At 54.2% G+C, this 17,765-nt stretch overlaps 6 protein-coding genes across 6 annotated transcripts; 5 read left to right on the top strand and 1 right to left on the bottom strand.

Annotated features, from left to right (window-relative positions):
- Positions 1–58: 58 nt before the first annotated feature.
- On the top strand, positions 59–1,606 carry J4E78_003832 (uncharacterized protein; the record flags this gene model as incomplete). The annotated part of the gene is made up of 1 exon (XM_049364466.1): positions 59–1,606. The coding sequence occupies one exon, from the start codon at positions 59–61 to the stop codon at positions 1,604–1,606; it is 1,548 nt and encodes a 515-aa protein (XP_049223544.1).
- A 2,276-nt stretch (positions 1,607–3,882) lies between these two features.
- On the top strand, positions 3,883–6,764 carry J4E78_003831 (uncharacterized protein; the record flags this gene model as incomplete). Its single annotated transcript, XM_049364465.1, has 4 exons — positions 3,883–3,887; positions 3,930–4,055; positions 4,103–4,539; positions 4,585–6,764. 4 exons carry the CDS (start codon positions 3,883–3,885, stop codon positions 6,762–6,764), a joined length of 2,748 nt encoding a protein of 915 aa, XP_049223543.1.
- Positions 6,765–8,349: 1,585 nt separating this feature from the next.
- J4E78_003830 (uncharacterized protein) lies at positions 8,350–9,975 on the top strand (the record flags this gene model as incomplete). The annotated part of the gene is made up of 3 exons (XM_049364464.1): positions 8,350–8,362; positions 8,697–9,739; positions 9,793–9,975. The coding sequence occupies 3 exons, from the start codon at positions 8,350–8,352 to the stop codon at positions 9,973–9,975; spliced, it is 1,239 nt and encodes a 412-aa protein (XP_049223542.1).
- Positions 9,976–12,837: 2,862 nt separating this feature from the next.
- Positions 12,838–13,674, bottom strand: J4E78_003829 (uncharacterized protein; the record flags this gene model as incomplete). The annotated part of the gene is given in 3 exon segments (XM_049364463.1): positions 12,838–12,845; positions 12,881–13,654; positions 13,671–13,674. The coding sequence occupies 3 exon segments, from the start codon at positions 13,672–13,674 to the stop codon at positions 12,838–12,840; spliced, it is 786 nt and encodes a 261-aa protein (XP_049223541.1).
- A 636-nt stretch (positions 13,675–14,310) lies between these two features.
- On the top strand, positions 14,311–15,686 carry RBG2 (Ribosome-interacting GTPase 2; the record flags this gene model as incomplete). Its single annotated transcript, XM_049364462.1, has 6 exons — positions 14,311–14,339; positions 14,390–14,418; positions 14,467–14,481; positions 14,553–14,577; positions 14,628–15,059; positions 15,110–15,686. 6 exons carry the CDS (start codon positions 14,311–14,313, stop codon positions 15,684–15,686), a joined length of 1,107 nt encoding a protein of 368 aa, XP_049223540.1.
- A 718-nt stretch (positions 15,687–16,404) lies between these two features.
- ERG3 (c-5 sterol desaturase) lies at positions 16,405–17,510 on the top strand (the record flags this gene model as incomplete). The annotated part of the gene is made up of 2 exons (XM_049364461.1): positions 16,405–16,673; positions 16,724–17,510. 2 exons carry the CDS (start codon positions 16,405–16,407, stop codon positions 17,508–17,510), a joined length of 1,056 nt encoding a protein of 351 aa, XP_049223539.1.
- Positions 17,511–17,765: the final 255 nt, after the last annotated feature.

Here is a 17,765-nt window from a genome sequence, read left to right as displayed (position 1 = left end):
GTCTCTCTCTTACCTGAGCAATCTACTCTTCTAACGACACCGAAACAACTCAGCCACCATGAATTCCATATCGCTCACCGATTACCCACCAGAGCTGTCTCAACAGGAGGAGCAGTACCTGCTATCCAATCTCAAGGACTGGTCGATTGCTCATGGCTTAGCGGTTCGCCCGGCTCCGTCATTCGTCCAGCCATCACAGGATCCGTCTGGTGTACTCGCGAGCACAGCACCAGTCACTTTATTCCCAAGCTTGTTTCCACGGTCCTGCTTCGAGGAGGGTCTCTCCATACAACAGGCTTACAATGAGTTATACTCAGCCATTGCCAGGGACGAGACGTGGTTGAAGAGAATTGTGGAGGAGCTTGTCCATGTTGACGACTTTGTTGCAAAGTTATGGCAGACCCATCTAGAGGTTAAGAAAGAAGGCTACGTGCAGGACCTCTCATTGGGACTCTTCCGCTCAGACTACATGGTACACCAAGACCCTTCGCAGTCAAATCCCACGTCCGGCTTAAAACAGGTCGAGTTCAATACAATTGCTTCGTCTTTTGGTGGACTATCGGCTCAAGTTTCTGCGTTACACAAATACCTGCTCACAATCGACGCTTACCCAGATTCAACATCACCCATTATCAAGCAAGAGGCTTTGCGACAGAGCCAGTCAGCTTCTTCCTTGGCAAAGGGCCTCGCTACAGCACACAAGGCGTACGGGACTTCGCGCACCAAGCGTCCTCTATGTGTACTGTTCGTGGTGCAGGACCCAGAGAGAAATGTGTTTGACCAGAGACATCTCGAATACGCCCTGCTCGAAGATAATGGGGTGCGCTCCTTCCGTCTACCTTTCGGAGAGACACTGTCTCACACTCAGCTCGACACAGACCGTACACTGGTCTACACGCCACCAAACTCTCCCTCAACGTCGTACGAGGTGACGACAATTTACTTTCGAGCAGGGTACTCACCAGATGATTACTCAAACGACGAGGACTGGAACGCTCGCACTCATCTCGAGAAGAGCCGTGCCATCAAGTGCCCAAGCGTCTTGACCCAACTTGCGGGGTGCAAGAAGGTTCAACAAGTGCTTGCTACGCCGCATTCACCGCACCTCAAGCGCTTCCTACCCGACGAAAAGGTCGCCGCGCGCGTACTGGAGACCTTTGCGCCAATCTACCCGCTCGACAACAGCGAGGCTGGCGAGGAAGCGAAGAAGCTTGCGACAGACGCCTCTTCGGCCACAAAGTATGTGCTGAAACCTCAGCGAGAAGGAGGAGGAAACAACATTTACCGGAAAGCCATCCCACCATTTCTGCAGAAGCTGCCCGAGACTCATTGGCCGGCATACATCCTAATGGAGATGATTGAGCCACCTCCACTGACAAACGCCATTCTCCGGAACGGTGAGTTGCAGAGGGGTGGCGTGATTTGCGAGCTTGGAGTGTACGGCGTGTGTCTCTGGAGAGACGGGAATGGAGACGGAAACAAGGGCGAGATCTTGGAGAACTGGGAGGCTGGATATCTACTTCGCACCAAAGGTGATCAGAGCGAGGAGGGCGGTGTGGCAGCGGGATTCGGAGCGGTTGACAGCTGTTGTCTGGTGGACGGATGAACACACCGTTGAGCACGTACTGTATGCGCAGCTCGCTACAGCTGGGAAGCTGGTAGGAGCCTTCGGTTAAAACGGTATTCTGAAGCCGTTTGCATCTTCGATCGATCTGAACCAGGTATAAACAATGTGATGCGATGTGTTGTACATTGATAGCGTCGACTTCTCACAGCGCATCCAGCATCGATGCGTTCCCACTACCCCAAATCTGCATGCTACCGTGTCCATCCCTCCTTTCTTGTCAAAAGCTAGTTGTGCGTATTGGAAGATGGACATCGAAGTTGGATCTTGTAACTCGCGGAGGTGCCTGCGCCTCAACCCGGAAGCTTTTTGCATGTATTGCCAATCTTACGGGACCCACTATAGTTTTGGAACCACGTGCAGACCTCCAGGCTACCATGCCAAAACTCCGAGTAGGATCTGTGCAACGACCTGTGTGAAACAGATGACGATGCGATGCCTCGACAATGAGGCGCAAGCAGATAAACGTCAAATCTGTGAGTTTGAAGAAGTGCAGCTGTGAGAACTGTCGGAGGGTGTCGTGAAACTAGTGACAGGAGGTAAGCCGATAGCTCGAATCGCTAGTGCTAACGTCAGGAAGCACGAAAGTGATTCCCACGCGAAGGTTCGCTCAGAACTGGATCGTCGGCAACGCGCACGGCTGCTTGCAGATCTGCTGAGCATCGGTTACAGGAGATGCCGTGCCAGTCACATCATCGCTCCCTTTCGGGCAACGCGATGATGAACTTTTTGCTTCGATCCAGACTACATATCCCTCCGCCTCGGGGAGCTGAAGAAAAATGAAAGATCTTACAGATAACGTAGTTGGAGGCTTGAACCTTGCGGGCGGACTACGGGCTGAGGCTCAGTGGGCTGCACGTTGTTATGTGAGGAGCGCCCTTGGGGAGGGTCTTTATGCACGCTGCGGCAGCTTATGCATGGGCACGTAGCGAGACCCCTGCCTACGGAGTTTGCAGCCCTACCTGCGAATGGCTGCACCTCAGCTCACGACGCGTTCTCCTTCATCAACATCTCACTGGATGACAGCCGCCATGTGCCTGCTTGGCGAACGTAATCACCAACTCATCTCGCATATGTGTGTGCAGCTCGCTGGGAACCCGCAGCGCGCGCCTCCATGGCATTATCGACGGACGGCACTCGGCAGCCTCAAACGCCTCATCGCATGTCTGGTACGGCTGTCTGGCACCGGGTAACGTCCGAACTCCGCTCTCAAGTGTCAATACTAGATGAGGAATATAGGCTACTGAACTATACTTGTTTTGCCCTAAAGCACCTGGAGGCGTTGCTCGCGAAAACGTTAGAATGGCTGGTGGCTGCCATTGCAATCTTAATTTCAACCTTTCCAAGGACCACACCACACCCGTTGCAGTATGGGTCATCCCTAAAGGAGCCGCCGTTTCTGACGCCGCCGAGCTCGATGGGCTCCTGGGCTCTGCTTTTTTCCTTCATTGCAGGAACAGGGCCGTGCTCGCTAAGCCTCTCGCTTTTTGCAACCTGCGGGAGGAGGCGTCGATCTCCTGTCTAGGCTATGCTGGCGCTCACCCATGTGGCTTCTCTCGTCTGATATATGCCCAGGTGCGCCTCCACCTTCCGTTTACCTGCTTTCTGCATCTCGTCTGCACCACTTGCATATCCTGCATTCGCGTATTGGCCGTTTGTGCCTACCACACTCCTTCTTCATTCGCTCTTTTTACTACCAGTAATCCGATCTCGCTCCTTGAAACAGTCTTTACCACGTCGATTTTTGCTCTTTCGACATCTTTGCTCGTGCGTCATTGTTGCAGACACCACCTCGCTGCATATCAGGAGTCGCGCTTTCCTCTTCGAGTATCCTCGGAGGACCGTTCAGACGCGAGTTCCAATCCTAATCGTAATTTCTCCATGGCATTTGGCTCTTTGTAGACACGTCTACACCGCATAATCGCCATGCGCTTTTCTGGTCACTACTTGGTTCTCTGTCTTGCGCTTGTTCTATGCCTAGAGTTTGCGGTAGCAGCTCCTCATGCTGCTGTCCGTAGACAGGATGATTCTCCTTCCGCGGAGTCGACGCGTGAGGCTCAGGACAGTGCGTCTCGTCAGCCTTCTGCCACACCCACCCCATCAGGAATAATCTCTTCGAGCATTGAGTCTGAACGCCCTTCTTCGACTGAAGCTTCCTCGGTCAAGCCATCAGAGACACCGGCACCGAGCTCTATCAATGATGTCCCTACGACGACTCCATCTGATGATGCTACTCCAGCAGAGTCTTCTGGTAAGTTATGTGGTGAGAAGTATTATGAGATGGCTAATAATGTAATGTAGATAGTGCCTCCGCGGACCCAAAAAACCCACTGCCCATTCACCCCAAGCTGACCCCCGCTATGGGCGTCACTGGAGTGCTATTGCTACTTAGTGGATTAGGATATGCCATCATTGGTATCAAGAACAAGTGGTATGTACATCGACATTTATCTACCAACCTATACTGACAAAGAGAAGGGTATACGTGTTCGGGTCTGCTGCTTACCTGACCGCTCTCGCCGTCACTGTCTTGATAGTATATTTGATGAACCCTCCCGTCTCGGATGCCATCCAGGGAGCCTTCTTCGTGGCGGCCTTCTTCACTGGAGTGATTTTCGGTGTCCTGTCCTTGGTCTTCGCAGACATCGCCGAAGGTTTTGGCTGCCTACTTGGTGGCTTCTGCCTAAGCATGTGGTTCCTCAGCGTCAAGGACGGTGGCCTGATCACTTCAGGAACTGGTCGTGCCATCTTTATTGGTTGCATGTCAGCTGGAGGCTACTCGCTTGCTTTCAGTCACTACACACGCAACTACGGTCTCATCGCCTCAATCGCCTTCTCCGGAGCCACCGCTGCCATTCTTGGTATTGACTGCCTGGCTGGTTCCGGCTGGAAGGAGTTCTGGCTTTACCTCTGGAGTAAGTTGACGCGCAGAATTCGCAAACTATTGCTAACCTCCGCAGACCTCAACGATGACATCTTCCCTCTTAACACCAATACCTACCCTGTTACCAAGAACATCAAAGCCGAGCTGGCTGGTGTTGTCATTATCACAGTAGTCAGTATCGTCTCCCAGCTGCGCGTTTGGAAGTTAGTCAAAGAGCACCGCGCAAAGACTGCCGCTCAACAACTCGAGAGACAGGCGGATCAAGACCGTGAAGAGGAGGAGCAAGGTCGCAAGGTCGAGGAGATCTTCCAGAAAGAACGTGCTCAATGGGAAGCTGCATACGGCAACGGACAGAATGTGCCCGAGGACAGTGTCCGATCTTCCACTTCAGATCCCAAAGACCTTACTCATGTCCATGAGAAGGAGGTCTCTCCCAACGACAGCGCGGTAACAGTCAACATGTCAACTGGAATGATGCGATCTGCCAGCCGCACCGCCAAGCCCGACGCCACCGTCACTGTCGCTGTTCTGGATGACGATGCTATCCAACAAATCGAACCCGAGGCCCATACTGCTGAAAACGAAAAAGCTCTTCCAGAGGCTCCTAAGGATGACTCGAGGCCTACTCTAGTCAAAAGCAACAGCCTACGCCCCACAGCCCCGCCGCCACCTCCAGCCGTCGTCCCACTTCCGTTCAAAGTCCCTACCGAAGATGAGGCGCACACTGACGACGACAATACCTCCGTCTCTGCTGTTCCTGAGACTGATCACGATGCCGAGGTGCCCAGGCGCCTGTCGAAGCGCGTTTCTGATGTCTCCGCAATGAGGCAACGTATCTCGAGGGACATGGTAGCATCGCAAGAAGCTTTGAACGGAATGCGAGGTGACGAAGACGACCGCGCTTCGTCTGTTGCCGCCACACTTGACGACGACCTCGATGTGCTGTCGGTCCGTAACCTGTCCCCAGTCGAATCACCGATCGGAACCGAGCACGACAACCCATTTGAAAAGCCTGGACTCAAGAGACAGGATTCCGACACTGTGCCTAACCGGAAGAGCGTAGTGAACACCGCTGACGTAGTAAAATCTCTCACGACTAGCACCGACCCAAAGACAGCAGACTCGCCCAAGGAACAGACATTCAAGCACAGGGCTGACACGGTCATGTCTAGCTCCAAGGCGAGCAGCGAGAAATACTCCAAGTCTACCAAGTCTGATGAGATCTCTCAAGGCTCACAGATGGAGCAAGGCGGATCACAGGTTGGCAGTCTGACTGAGAATGCGATGCCAGAGAAACTGTCGAAAATCGCCCTGTCTTACCGCACGAACGAATGGGCGAAGCACCTCGAGGCTGCTGAGAAGCCAGACTACGAAGACATGTTCCTGCCATCATCACCCGGTATCATGCTCGCCGACGGATCAGAAGAGAAGCCCACACCAGTCAGTGACGAGCTCCTCTATGAGAGCAAGCGCGAATCAAGAAGGATGTCAACTGGCAGCCGAACACAAAGGAACAGCAGCCAAGGACTCCGACGCAACACCTCGACGTTCTCTCAGGAATCACTCGTCAACCAGCGATCCCTAACCCACTCCCCTTCCATCGCCTCTCCCCAGGTCCTCTCGCGCTCCAACTCCGCCATCAGACTCGACACGCTCTCGCCCCTCCCCAGCAACACCCTCCTCAGCAAGCGCGAAAGCCTGATCAAAAACCGCGCCTCAGCCCTAACCCTCACCCCCCAAATGTCGTCACCCAACCTCTCCCAACGCGGCGGCGGCGACGACGAAGACATGACGCTATCCCAACGCCGCCAACTCCTCCAGGCCCAACAACTCTCCCCCTCCCTCTCGCACCAACCCTCGCTCCGGTCCCCCGGCCGCACACCCCCCTCCTCCTCTTCAAAATGGCAAAACAAAGCCTGGGCTACCAAAGGCGCGCCCGCAGGCTTCGACAGCCACCAACCCAAGCGCTCCTCGAGCGCGCAGTCGGAGCAGAAGCGCGAGCAACTCTACGCGGGGTGGCGCGACACGATGCGCGATATTGCGCCGCCGCAGCAGACGGCTGCTCACGTTGCGGAACAGCAGCGCGCGGCGCTGTTGATGGAGAGGCGGCAGAAGGAGATGGAGAGGCTGCAGCGCGAGGTTATGCAGCAGCAGCGGGCGAGTCAGATGGATAGTATGATGCGGAGTGGGCAGATGATGGATGCGCACCGGGAGGCGATGAGGAAGATGCAGGCGAATGCCAACCGACACACTTAGCTGTGGGATATACCTTTCCTTGGTTACTTGAGTTTCGAGATGACGTTACGAGCCGGCGGGCCCGTACAAAAGAATCTTTTTCTCTTTCTATGTTAGTAGGTAGTTATGTAGTTGTTGTACACGAGAGCCCTTTGAGCACTGCGAGCGGGTTTGGGAAGGTTCGGTTCGGTTCGGGTCAGGTCACGATTAAGGGTTGGATACGGACTGGCATATCGACGAGCAACGCGAAGGATATACCATTACATGAGGGCGGGACTTTGTGTGCTTTTATTTACTTATATACGATCCTGCGGTATACAACAATCTTGCAGCTATTAGCAATACGAGAGCATATGAACCGGCATACCGACTCTGTTCGTGAGATGTGAAATGATCAGTAGTATGTGCTTTATAGATCGGCAATAATAGGATGTGCAGATATTATTATAAGAGTGTTATACCCAGGATATGAGAAGTGTAGTCGCCGTCTACACTCCATACACTAGCGACGATCCTGAACAACTGGGAAAAGTGAGGCTGGAGACAAGATGAACTATCACGACACTACGCCGCAAGCCACAACCCACCGCACTCACTGCGTGGACCACATCTCTTTCTCCCCACCCGGCAAAGCTGCAAACAGCCAGCCTCGTACCGCATCGCCACCAGCACAGACATGCCGGACTGACATCATATACAGACTAGTCATCGGAAGTAAACGCCAGAAAAGGGGTCAAGTCGAACACACGGACTTGACGCTGTTCAGATGAGAGCAAGTGCGCGGAATCCCGACGACGCGGTTCTGGGTAAAGAGCTGACAGGGCTTGCCGGGGATGTGGCTGATGTGTGGGTAATTGGTGGAAGGGAGTTGCTACTCATGGGTGTGGGCGTGTGAGATGGATGGAGGGTTAGTTGGTTGGCATTGAGAGGGGTGACGGGGGTGTGAGGGTGATGGAGATGGGGATGAGCGTAGAGTCATGCAATTGATGCAATTGATGCAATTGTTAGTAATGGAGGCAAAGACGATGTCGATGACGCTGGCGATTGAGCGGGTTAGTCGATGGACAGAGTGTGTTAGGAGGATCGTGTGGACATTGATTTGTGTTGTGAAACAGGGCTGGGCTGGTGTACACTGTACTCGAGGCGTGCGCCAACGTCATGGTCTGGTCAGGGTCAGGGTCATGTGAGCGACAGCGGAGGCGGACGGCGGATGTCAACGGTGACGGCAGGCGTGGGTGTGCCCGCCAACGCGCGATGCATGAGGGGGTGCATAGAGGGAGGATGCTTGGAGATTGACATGTCGGGTAGTCGTCAGTCGGATGGATTGTTAGGGACTGTCAGGATTGTCCGGGCTAATGCAGGCACAGTGCCTGGGATAGGTGAGGGATGGGTGAAGGGGCAGGGGTCAGCGTGATGCGGCAGGCAGTCATCAGCCTGCACAAGCCATGGCAGGCAGGCGCTTTTTCATGAGCCTGGGCTGGGAGGTGCCCAAGTTGCGCCGGACGAGGCGGACGTGTCGTGTCGTGTACAAGAAGAAGGAAGCACCCTCGCTCTTTCCTTTCGTAGTGACGCCTCTCCTGCTGCTGCATGCGACAAAGTTAATTCCATGGCCCGTTTCTGTCTCTGCTATTGCCAAACCCGCCGTGTGAGACGTTGACACCAACACTGCGACACTGACCACGGCGACCACGACACGACGACGTCCTGCCATAACAGTGCAGCGCACTCATCCACCACACCTGATTCCCCGCTGTCTGCTCCTTCTTCCTTAACCGTACAGCACCCACGGCAGACTTCGTCTTGTCGGCAGGCAATGCTGCAGTGAGCATGGACCACTTGCCCTTGGGACCCCTAAGGAATTCACCACCACCCAGCACCGCCCGTTCACCACCGGCACGACGACGACTCCACGCCCGCCCTCCGCTGCTTACCCGCCGCCTGCTGCGTCGCCAGTGCCTGCCCGCTGGTCGCTGACCAACCGCATCTTCAACCTCAACCTGCGCGCGCTGTACCAGGGCCCGCCGCGCCAGCCCGCCTCGCGTCTCTGGAACCCCGTCAACTCGTCGCCGCGCACCCTCCAGATCCAGAACCCGCCGCCTGCGCCTGCGCCCCAGGCCCTGCCCCCGCGCCGCGACGACCACTACCCCAATCTGCCCATTGAGCGCGACTTTGAGACGCAAGCCAGGGAGGACGGCCGCGACGAGTACCCGCTGCTCTCGCTTCCCGAGCGCCGCCTGAGTCGCCAGAGCCCTGCGCCGAGCTCCCTCGCAGTCCAACGTTCCACGGGCGAGGACAGCATCAGCGGTCGCACCAGCATCGCCCTTCCGCGTGATCGCAGGAGCCAGCCACCCACGCAGCCGCCTACTCCAGGCCTCGTCATGGCCTCTGCCGCCAATCCCAGGGACAGTGTCTCGCCCGCGCCCCACGCCGACAAAGACATCGAAGCCGGCCGCAACCACCAGCCCGCCGGCCTGTCGCGCGTCTCTCTGCCCGGCTCCGGACGCACCTCGCTGCACTCGAGACGATCAGGGTCTGCAGCTGACGACGACGCCGACGCCGTGTCCGAGTTCCCCTGGGGCCCTTCGCATCCCTGCTTTCCCCATCCCAACCCGCATGTGCCACTCGACTCCGAGCTGTACAACACGACGCGCATTATCCGCATAAAGCGCGACTGGATGATGAAGGGCGACCTGGCGCCCACGTTTGCCAATCTCTACCCCGAGATCCTAGACCCTCTCGTCACCGAAGACGACTTCCGGATACTCATCAAGAAGATTAATGATACCCTCGTCGACGCCTTTGACCCATTCACCTTCCGCGCCTGCCTCGACACCGTCCTCGGCATCGCGACCTTCTGGCTCTGGGAAGACGCGGGCTTCACCGGCGTAAAAAAGCAACTCGCCGACCTCGAGCGCTGGATCGAAGACTGGAACCGCGACATTGGGTCCAAAGAAGCAGTCCGCATAATCCCACTACGGCGGACTGGATACCTGACAGTGCGTATACCAAGACACATTCAATTAAACCACATTCAACTAACTTTCCACAGCTCGACGTCCAAATACCAGATCCCCATCTCGGCCCCGACACAGGCACACGGCCGCACACGCAAGAAGATAATCACCCCACCGAAACTTCACACCAGCAGCAGCACGAGCAATATCTACCATACCCCATTACGCCTACTCTGCAGGTTAATTCGCAACCCACCATCATCGAAGCGCAGTCATAATACCATACTACCATACGTACAACACAACACAACACAAAGACATATGAGGAGAGACACAGTTCAAAAGCCAAAAAGGAACGATTCACGCGGTTTAGCGGCATATCGACATCATTTGCATTGGTCGTTTGAGGAGTTTGATGGTGTCAGTCAGTCTTGATTCTTGGGTCTGCTTGATTGGGTGGGCTGGGCATTCCGGTTGCCCTTTTCTTTTTTCTACTTTTCTTGTTGTAAGAGCTGTTACGACCTACTACACAATATCTGCGGCGACGCACAACCCACACTATACAAAGTCATAATGTTTCTTTTTTCTTCCTCATTGCATCGCATCGCATCTCGGGTCTTTGTCATGGTCGTTGAGATCGTGGTTTGTTTGTTTTTTGCGCGATCGTTTTCTTCCGAGTTTCTTTCCGATACCCTGCTGCGAGATGCGCTGTTGTCGGTGCGCGCGGTACTTTTGTTTGTTCGGTTTGGTTTGGTCGGGCAGTGTAGGTGTGTGTGGCTAGACAGACTGGGCTGGACTTGGCCATGTGCGTGCCATAGAGTGTGGCGCATGTATGTACTATATTTATTTATTATCATTCCATCTATTCACGTCACACTATCCACTCTGTTGAGAGGTACTCGGCGGTATTACAAATGCCCTACTTGTCTGTTGTGGTCTTGGTGTTGCAAGGAACAACTGACTCGACATCTCGCTTCAGCCTTGCGACTGACAATGGTCCTGCATGAACGCCCTTCATCTCGGTAATGCCGTCATGGTCTCAATTTGGACATGTGGAAAGTTTGTGAGAGTCGTGACAAACCCAAATTTCGGGAGGGAAACGCGTCATACTATTTGAAACGCATAGACTGCCAGGATTCTGTCATGCAGGTTGTTGACTGGGAAGGGACAGGGTTGAGTGGGAGTGTAAGCCGATGTTTTTCCTACACGGAGGAAAAAGCTGATTTATCTGTGCTGTATCAAAAATGGGTGATGGAAGAAGAGAAGGATGGGGGAAACTGGGAGGATGAACGAAAGGAACAGGATGGTCTGAAGGGAGACTGGTAATTTACATGTTTTACAACGGGGCTTGTCGGGTCACGACAGCAAGGGCGAAGTCGAGCGGACTGAATGTCTCACGCAAGTTGGCTTCGTTATTTACTGCTCTGGTATCTGCCCATCATCACATTCCAACCGATTATCAAATACACCTCTCTTCCTCAGACCGGGGATGCATTCATTTCCTAACTATCCCCGGTCGTATATGTAAACTTGTACTCTTCCTTATCCTCTCACTCACACTCTCGCTCGCTGCCTCCACGCTACCCTCGTCAGTCTTACTTTCTTCGCGAACGGAACTCATTCGACGCGTTGTGTCGGCGCTTGATCGCCGGGTGTGGGTGCTGTGGGGGTTGGGGTTGGCGATGGGGTTAGGGATATGATGGTCCGGGTTCGTGGATAAGTAGGAAGAGGAGGAGATTGAGCGGCGGCGGGGTTGAGGTAATGTGTCGGTGTTGGAGGTGGTGGGATAAGGGAGGGAGGTGGGTGAGGTGAGGACGTTACGTGTGACGACACGCCTATTCAATGTCAGTTTCCAATCGGCCAGTCAAACAAACACCACCCAAACCACTCAACCCCAACCACACCACCTCCCCATCCAAAAAAAACCCCCCCGCACTCACCGATTCGCCGGCAACCTAAAACACGGATGCCAGCCTACTCTCTCCCTCTCCCTATCCCCATCCCCATCCCTCCCTCCATCTTCCCCATCTTCAGGCCCAACAACCCAATACCAAACCGCCCACTGCCCCTCCTCCCTCATCTCCCCCACCGTCTTCCTCACCCCATCATACACATCTGGACAAAACGACCGTGGGATAGAGCCGTTGGCGTCGAGAGCGCTGGCGGGGAGCATGGCGGGGACGGCGGCGTGGGAGAGGTAGCGCCATGTTAGGTTGAATATGAGATCTGTGGGTGAGGGGGCGGGATCCATTAGCTAGCTATTCGTCGAACCGGAGAGTGGAGAACGAAGATGAATTCGGGTTGTTTTTGTGGAAGATGTTCGGCTTTTTGTGTAGGGGAGATTTTGATGGTAGAGGAGATGTCGAAGCGTGGGCGTATTCGCGACTGGTAAGAGGTACGTGTACTGACAGGTGGGAGTGAGTTGTGAAATAGAGAAAACGAGGGTTGGTTGGCCACGTAAATCGAGGCAAGGCAACCGGGTTTTCGCAGTGACTGAGGAAGTGAAAACGGAGGAACCTTCTCTTTGATGAAAGACAGGACGCATAGGTCTGAATGTTGTGTCTCATTCCTTCTGGGTCTTTCGACACAGTGGTGTATGTAGGGAATCTAATAGGCGCTATTTGACAATTGACTTAGACGTAGGAGACGGTAGAAGCTTCTAAAACGCAATACCAGTCGTCAACCACGTATCGCCACGATGCCAGCGTACAAGCTGTCCGCCCCAACACCACCACCCATCTCTCGCATCAGGTCCGAATCCCAGTCCGCGAAACAGAGAGATAGGAATAGGTTCGAAGAGCCAAACGCCCGCTTGAGCAAAGTCGTCGCAAAGAAGATGAGCCGTGTAATAAAACCAGACATGAACGTACACAAACGTCCATCCCCGCTTCAGCCAACTAGGCAGATTCCTACCTAGTCCAGCTCCGTTCGCAGCCTGCGTCACCCCAGCTTCAACAAAAATCCCCACAGCCTGCAGCAAGAAAAACGCCATCGGGCCCCTCACCGGCCTCGTCTCCCCCGTAGCAGTATAACTCCCACTGCCATGCACAACGCCACTCAGAAAAAACGCGACAAAAAGCTGCAACGCCTTCGCGCCCACACCCCTCTTATCCAAGCCCACCATCTCAATAATCTTCCGACTAGGTTCCTGGAACGCAAACCGGAAAGTCTGATGCCACCAACTGCCCCACCAGCCCGCGAGCCCTTTATCCAAGACCACGCTGTACGGCGCCCACGTCTCAGGATACATCCAGGGTTCTGCGCGGGCGCCGAGCAGAGAGGGGGAGAGGAGGCCGCTGAAGAAGAGGGGACCGAGGGCGAAGATGGTTTGGAGGGCGTATTTTACGGCGAGCATGCTGAGGAGGAGGTGGTATGTGTGTGTTAGTACGGGGCTGTTTGTGAGCCAGGAGGGGAGGTGCGGCGGTGGTGGTGCTCTGTCTGTCAAGCCCCAGAAATAGGGATCCCACATCATTGTTGTTTTTAGCAGGTCGAGGACTAGGTAGCCTTTGAGGAGGCGCCAGGTGTTTTGCCGCAGGAGGGTGCGCCGGTTTGTGAATTGTGCTACTTGGCCCGCGTGGGTTTTGTAGGTGTGCTTGGGCACGGTGGATTTGGAGTTGCTGTCGAGTTGCGTTTGTATGAATTTGGGGGGTGGTGGGAGGGCGTTAGTACGCCAGTTCCAGCCCATGCCCCGGAAGTTGCAGAATATATCCAGGACCCAGTCTAGGCGCTCGATGAAGGGGCGGAGGGGGTAGGGTTGCCATGCGTATTGGCCGTGGCGGTCTCGTGGCCCGGAGGTGCTGTTGACGAGGTCGTCTTTTAAGGCCTGATCCTTGATCTCTCCTTTGGTTTCAGCACCTCCATCGTGTTGTGTCTTCTCTTTCCGCTGGTCTGGATCCGAGCCAAAAACGCCCCCGGTCCTTTCAATCCTCATAAAGTCTGTCTGTGCATCGTTGCACACTATGATTGCGCCAACCCATGCTATACTCCATGCGTTGACCAGACCGATACCCAAAGCTGGTGCTACCGCCCTCGCCTTTGTGTATAAGTTGCTGTAAGTTGCAAATCCGGCAATCCATGCAAATGCCAAGTATCGTCCTTTCTCAAGCCACGGCCGATTCTGATGCGGGATGAGAAGATATACGATAACAAAAAGTGCACCAAGGATCCCCCATGGATACAAAAAAGGTTGGTATTCCCCAGATGCGATCGCTTTATCGTATTGAGCGTGGTAGTGATCTAACAAGTCGTGATGCGACCGCGGCCAAGGATCCTCGGAATTAAACAACATGCTTCCAAGACGGAACGAGAAGCGATACAGAAGTAAGAAACGAACAACATAGGAAAGAAAGCAACAAGACTAAGCACTAGAAACTACAAAACAAACCAGCGTGGCGCGAGAGCTCATGGCCTTTCAGATGACGCACTGCATCTTGCGTTCGCTAGCTTACGCGCTAGGCCCGAAGAGCAATGGCGCTGGGCCGCGGGCGCTGCAACACCAAACCTTTACCATCGTGATATTGCCGGACTGCAGCCGCCACAAAGTGCGATTACCGTTCATCCTCACCCCAGTCTCTCTCTATCCGAGTGCGAAGAGTGCGTAGTAAACCGTCAAGATGGTGAATATTACGGAGAAGATCAAAGAGTGGGATAGCGCCGAAATTTTGATGTGGCCTTGCGCTAACGCCCCGCCAGGATTGAGGATGAGATGAGGAGGACGCAGAGTGAGTGGAACAGTACTTTTTAATGGTACTTGCGCTAACGAGATGCAGAGAATAAGGCTACGGGTATGTACAAGCGGATTTGATTGCATCGATACTGGATGCACTGTGTATCACGTGCTGATATTGAAGTATAGAATATCATCTTGGTCTACTGAAAGGGTACATTATCTATGATCCTTGTTATAGTCTCTCGACTGATGATGCCACAGAAAACTTGCCCGTCTCCGCGCACAACTCCTCGAACCCGCTGCAGGTGCAGGTTCCGGTGGAGGACAAGGATTCGATGTATCGAAATCCGGAGATGCGCGTATTGCACTCGTTGGCTTCCCCTCGGTAGGAAAGTCGACCTTCCTCTCCAGAGTCACAAAGACAAAATCAGAAGCCGCATCCTACGCCTTCACCACGCTTACGGCGATTCCTGGTGTGCTTGAGTATGGTGGTGCTGAGATTCAGGTCTTGGATTTGCCGGGTATTATTGAGGGTGCTGCGGAGGGTAAGGGACGAGGAAGACAGGTCATTAGTGCTGCGAAGACGAGTGATCTTGTCTGCATGATTCTTGATGCTACGAAGAAGGCGGAACAAAGGCGATTGCTGGAGGCTGAATTGGAAGCCGTGGGCATCAGATTGAACCGCGAGCCACCGTAAGCTCACCTCAATACTTCCCCTTAAGTCATAATCTTATCGACAACAGGAACATCTATCTCAAGCCCAAGAAGGCTGGCGGCATGAAGATCAACTTCCAGGTCCCGCCCAAGCATCTCGACGAGAAGATGGTCTACAACATTCTCAAAGACTACAAGATGCTCAACTGCGAAGTCCTCGTCCGAGACGAAAACGCAACAGTCGACGACTTCATCGACGTCATTATGAAGGACCACAGGAAATACATCAAGTGTCTCTACGTGTACAACAAGATCGATAGCATCGGTCTCCCGCACTTGGACGAATTAGCACGCGAGCCACACACCGTCGTCATGAGCTGTGAGCTCGATCTCGGTATTCAAGATGTCGTGGACAGGTGTTGGGAAGAGTTGAGGTTGATCAGGGTGTACACCAAGAGGAAGGGCAACGACCCAGATTTCTCAGAGGCGCTCATTGTACGGCACGGAAGCACGATCGAAGACGTCTGCGACCAAGTTCATCGGACACTGAAGGAGACGTTCAAGCATGCGCTGGTTTGGGGCGCGAGTGCCAGGCACGTGCCGCAGAAGGTGGGCTTGGGGCATGTAGTGGCCGATGAGGATGTTGTCAGCATTGTGGCAAAGTAATTGTGTTGTCGAGGCCTGGTCTGGTATAGAGACGAATGAGCATCAGCTGTATACGACTCACAAGAGGGTCTGCCGAGACCGCCTAGAACCAAACCTTCCATGCCACCAATAACTGATTCTCACTACCAGTCAAGACAATGCACGCCACAAAACGCGCAATCACGGTTTGTAAGCGCAAGAGCGCCCAGGTGGCGTGTCAACCGTGCTGTCACCGTCCGAGCATGTTCCGAGGATCGGATGAGAAGATCTGATAAGGGGCAGCGTCCGTAGGGCTGTCAGTCCACTTTCGGAACCAGCGGATGCGTCGATTCCGGCGCGCGAGATTGTGATGCGTAGTCACGTGAGCGTCTCTAGTCGGCCGTCTTGACGCTTGATTGGCACAACATCGACGGTTGAGGAACCAAAACAGTTAACATGGACCCTGGCGACATTTCCCTCAGGGACGCTTGTACTCGGGGCGCCGAAAACTTATCGCCGATAAATGGAAGCGTTGCCGTTATGACTACCTACTTGAACGAGAGCATTCGCCTCCCCACATTCGTTTATACTCTATCCTAGATACTCTGCTCTCTTTGCATTGCTCTTATTGTCTGTCTCTTGTTGTGACGTGTACCTGCATTGAGTGCGCCTGTTGGTCCTCAAACATCACGAATCGCAGGCCTTCCGTACCTGAAATCCGCCGATCGCCGAGGCGTCTCCTCGCCCCAGCCGAATAGCCATGGACGTCGTCCTCGAACTAGCAGACACCTTTCTCTTCGACCCTCTCTACGCAACCCTCCTCCCCGCTTCCACACCCTCTTTCGTCGGCAATGCAACGATTTCGAGCATTAGAGAGGAGCCCACGGGCTTTGCTCTCCCACACGCGACCTGGCAGTACGAGCCTTCGACGCAGTTCTTCTCCGTCGAGCCCTCCAAGTATGCCTACATGAGCCAATGGACACGCGACGACTGGCGGCGACAGGCGGTGTCCTTGTACCTCATCACATGGTATGCGCTGCCCCAGCCTTTTACGTAGTTCTCCTCTAACAACGCTCTAGGCTCTTCGGTGTCCTAGTATACTATGTCTTCGCCGGCGCCTCGTACTTCCTCGTCTTCGACAAGTCGACCTTCAACCACCCGCGATACCTCAAGAACCAGATTAAACTCGAGATGAAGCAGGCCAACATCGCCTTCCCCATCATGGCCATCTTCACCGTGCCCTGGTTCCTGCTCGAAGTGCGCGGCTACTCCAAGCTATACGACACCGTAGACCAGGGCCCAGGACTCTGGTACAACTACCTGCAGTTCCCGCTCTTCTTCCTCTTCACCGACTCGGCCATCTACTGGATCCACCGCGGTCTGCACCACCCCCGCGTCTACAAGCACGTCCACAAGCCGCACCACAAGTGGATCATGCCCACGCCCTTCGCCTCGCACGCGTTCCACCCGGCCGACGGCTACGCCCAGGGCCTTCCCTACCACATTTTCCCTTTCATATTCCCGCTATCCAAGTTCGCATACGTCTTCCTCTTCGTCTTCGTCAACATCTGGACCGTCCTGATCCACGACGGCGAATACGCGCACAACTCGCCCATCATCAATGGTGCTGCTTGCCACACCATGCACCACCTATATTTCAACTACAACTACGGTCAATACACGACGCTCTGGGACCGTCTTGGTGGAAGCTACAGGAAGCCCAACGACGAGCTTTTTCAGAAGGAACTCAAGATGTGCCAAAGCGAGTGGAAGAAGCAGGCTGAGGCTGTCGATAAGATGGTCGAGGAAGTCGAGGGTGACAAGAATGATCGTACATATGCTTCTGAGACGAAGAAGCTTCGCTAGACGTTCTTCCTGACTGTATCATATTGCAGATTGGGTTGATTTTGAGACGCTGTTACGATATGGGTGGGGTTAAGGTGTATATATGCTTGTGCGGTCGCAGGCCGACCGTCATCGGCTACCTCTTTCTGTGTGTACATACCATTCCTTGCGTTCGCTGCATCAAAAGTTTGAGTATAGCAGTCGCGCTTTGCAGAGCAAAGCCCTTGTTTGTAATGTCATAGAACTTAGGGAGAAAGAGTCGCCTCTTGGAAGATT

Source organism: Alternaria triticimaculans (assembly GCF_023758025.1).
Source record: "Alternaria triticimaculans strain BMP 0046 chromosome Unknown scaffold_4, whole genome shotgun sequence".
NCBI classification, from domain to species: Eukaryota; Fungi; Ascomycota; class Dothideomycetes; order Pleosporales; family Pleosporaceae; genus Alternaria; species Alternaria triticimaculans.
Note: the sequence above shows the minus strand (reverse complement) of the source record. Positions and strands in the feature narration are given on the sequence as shown.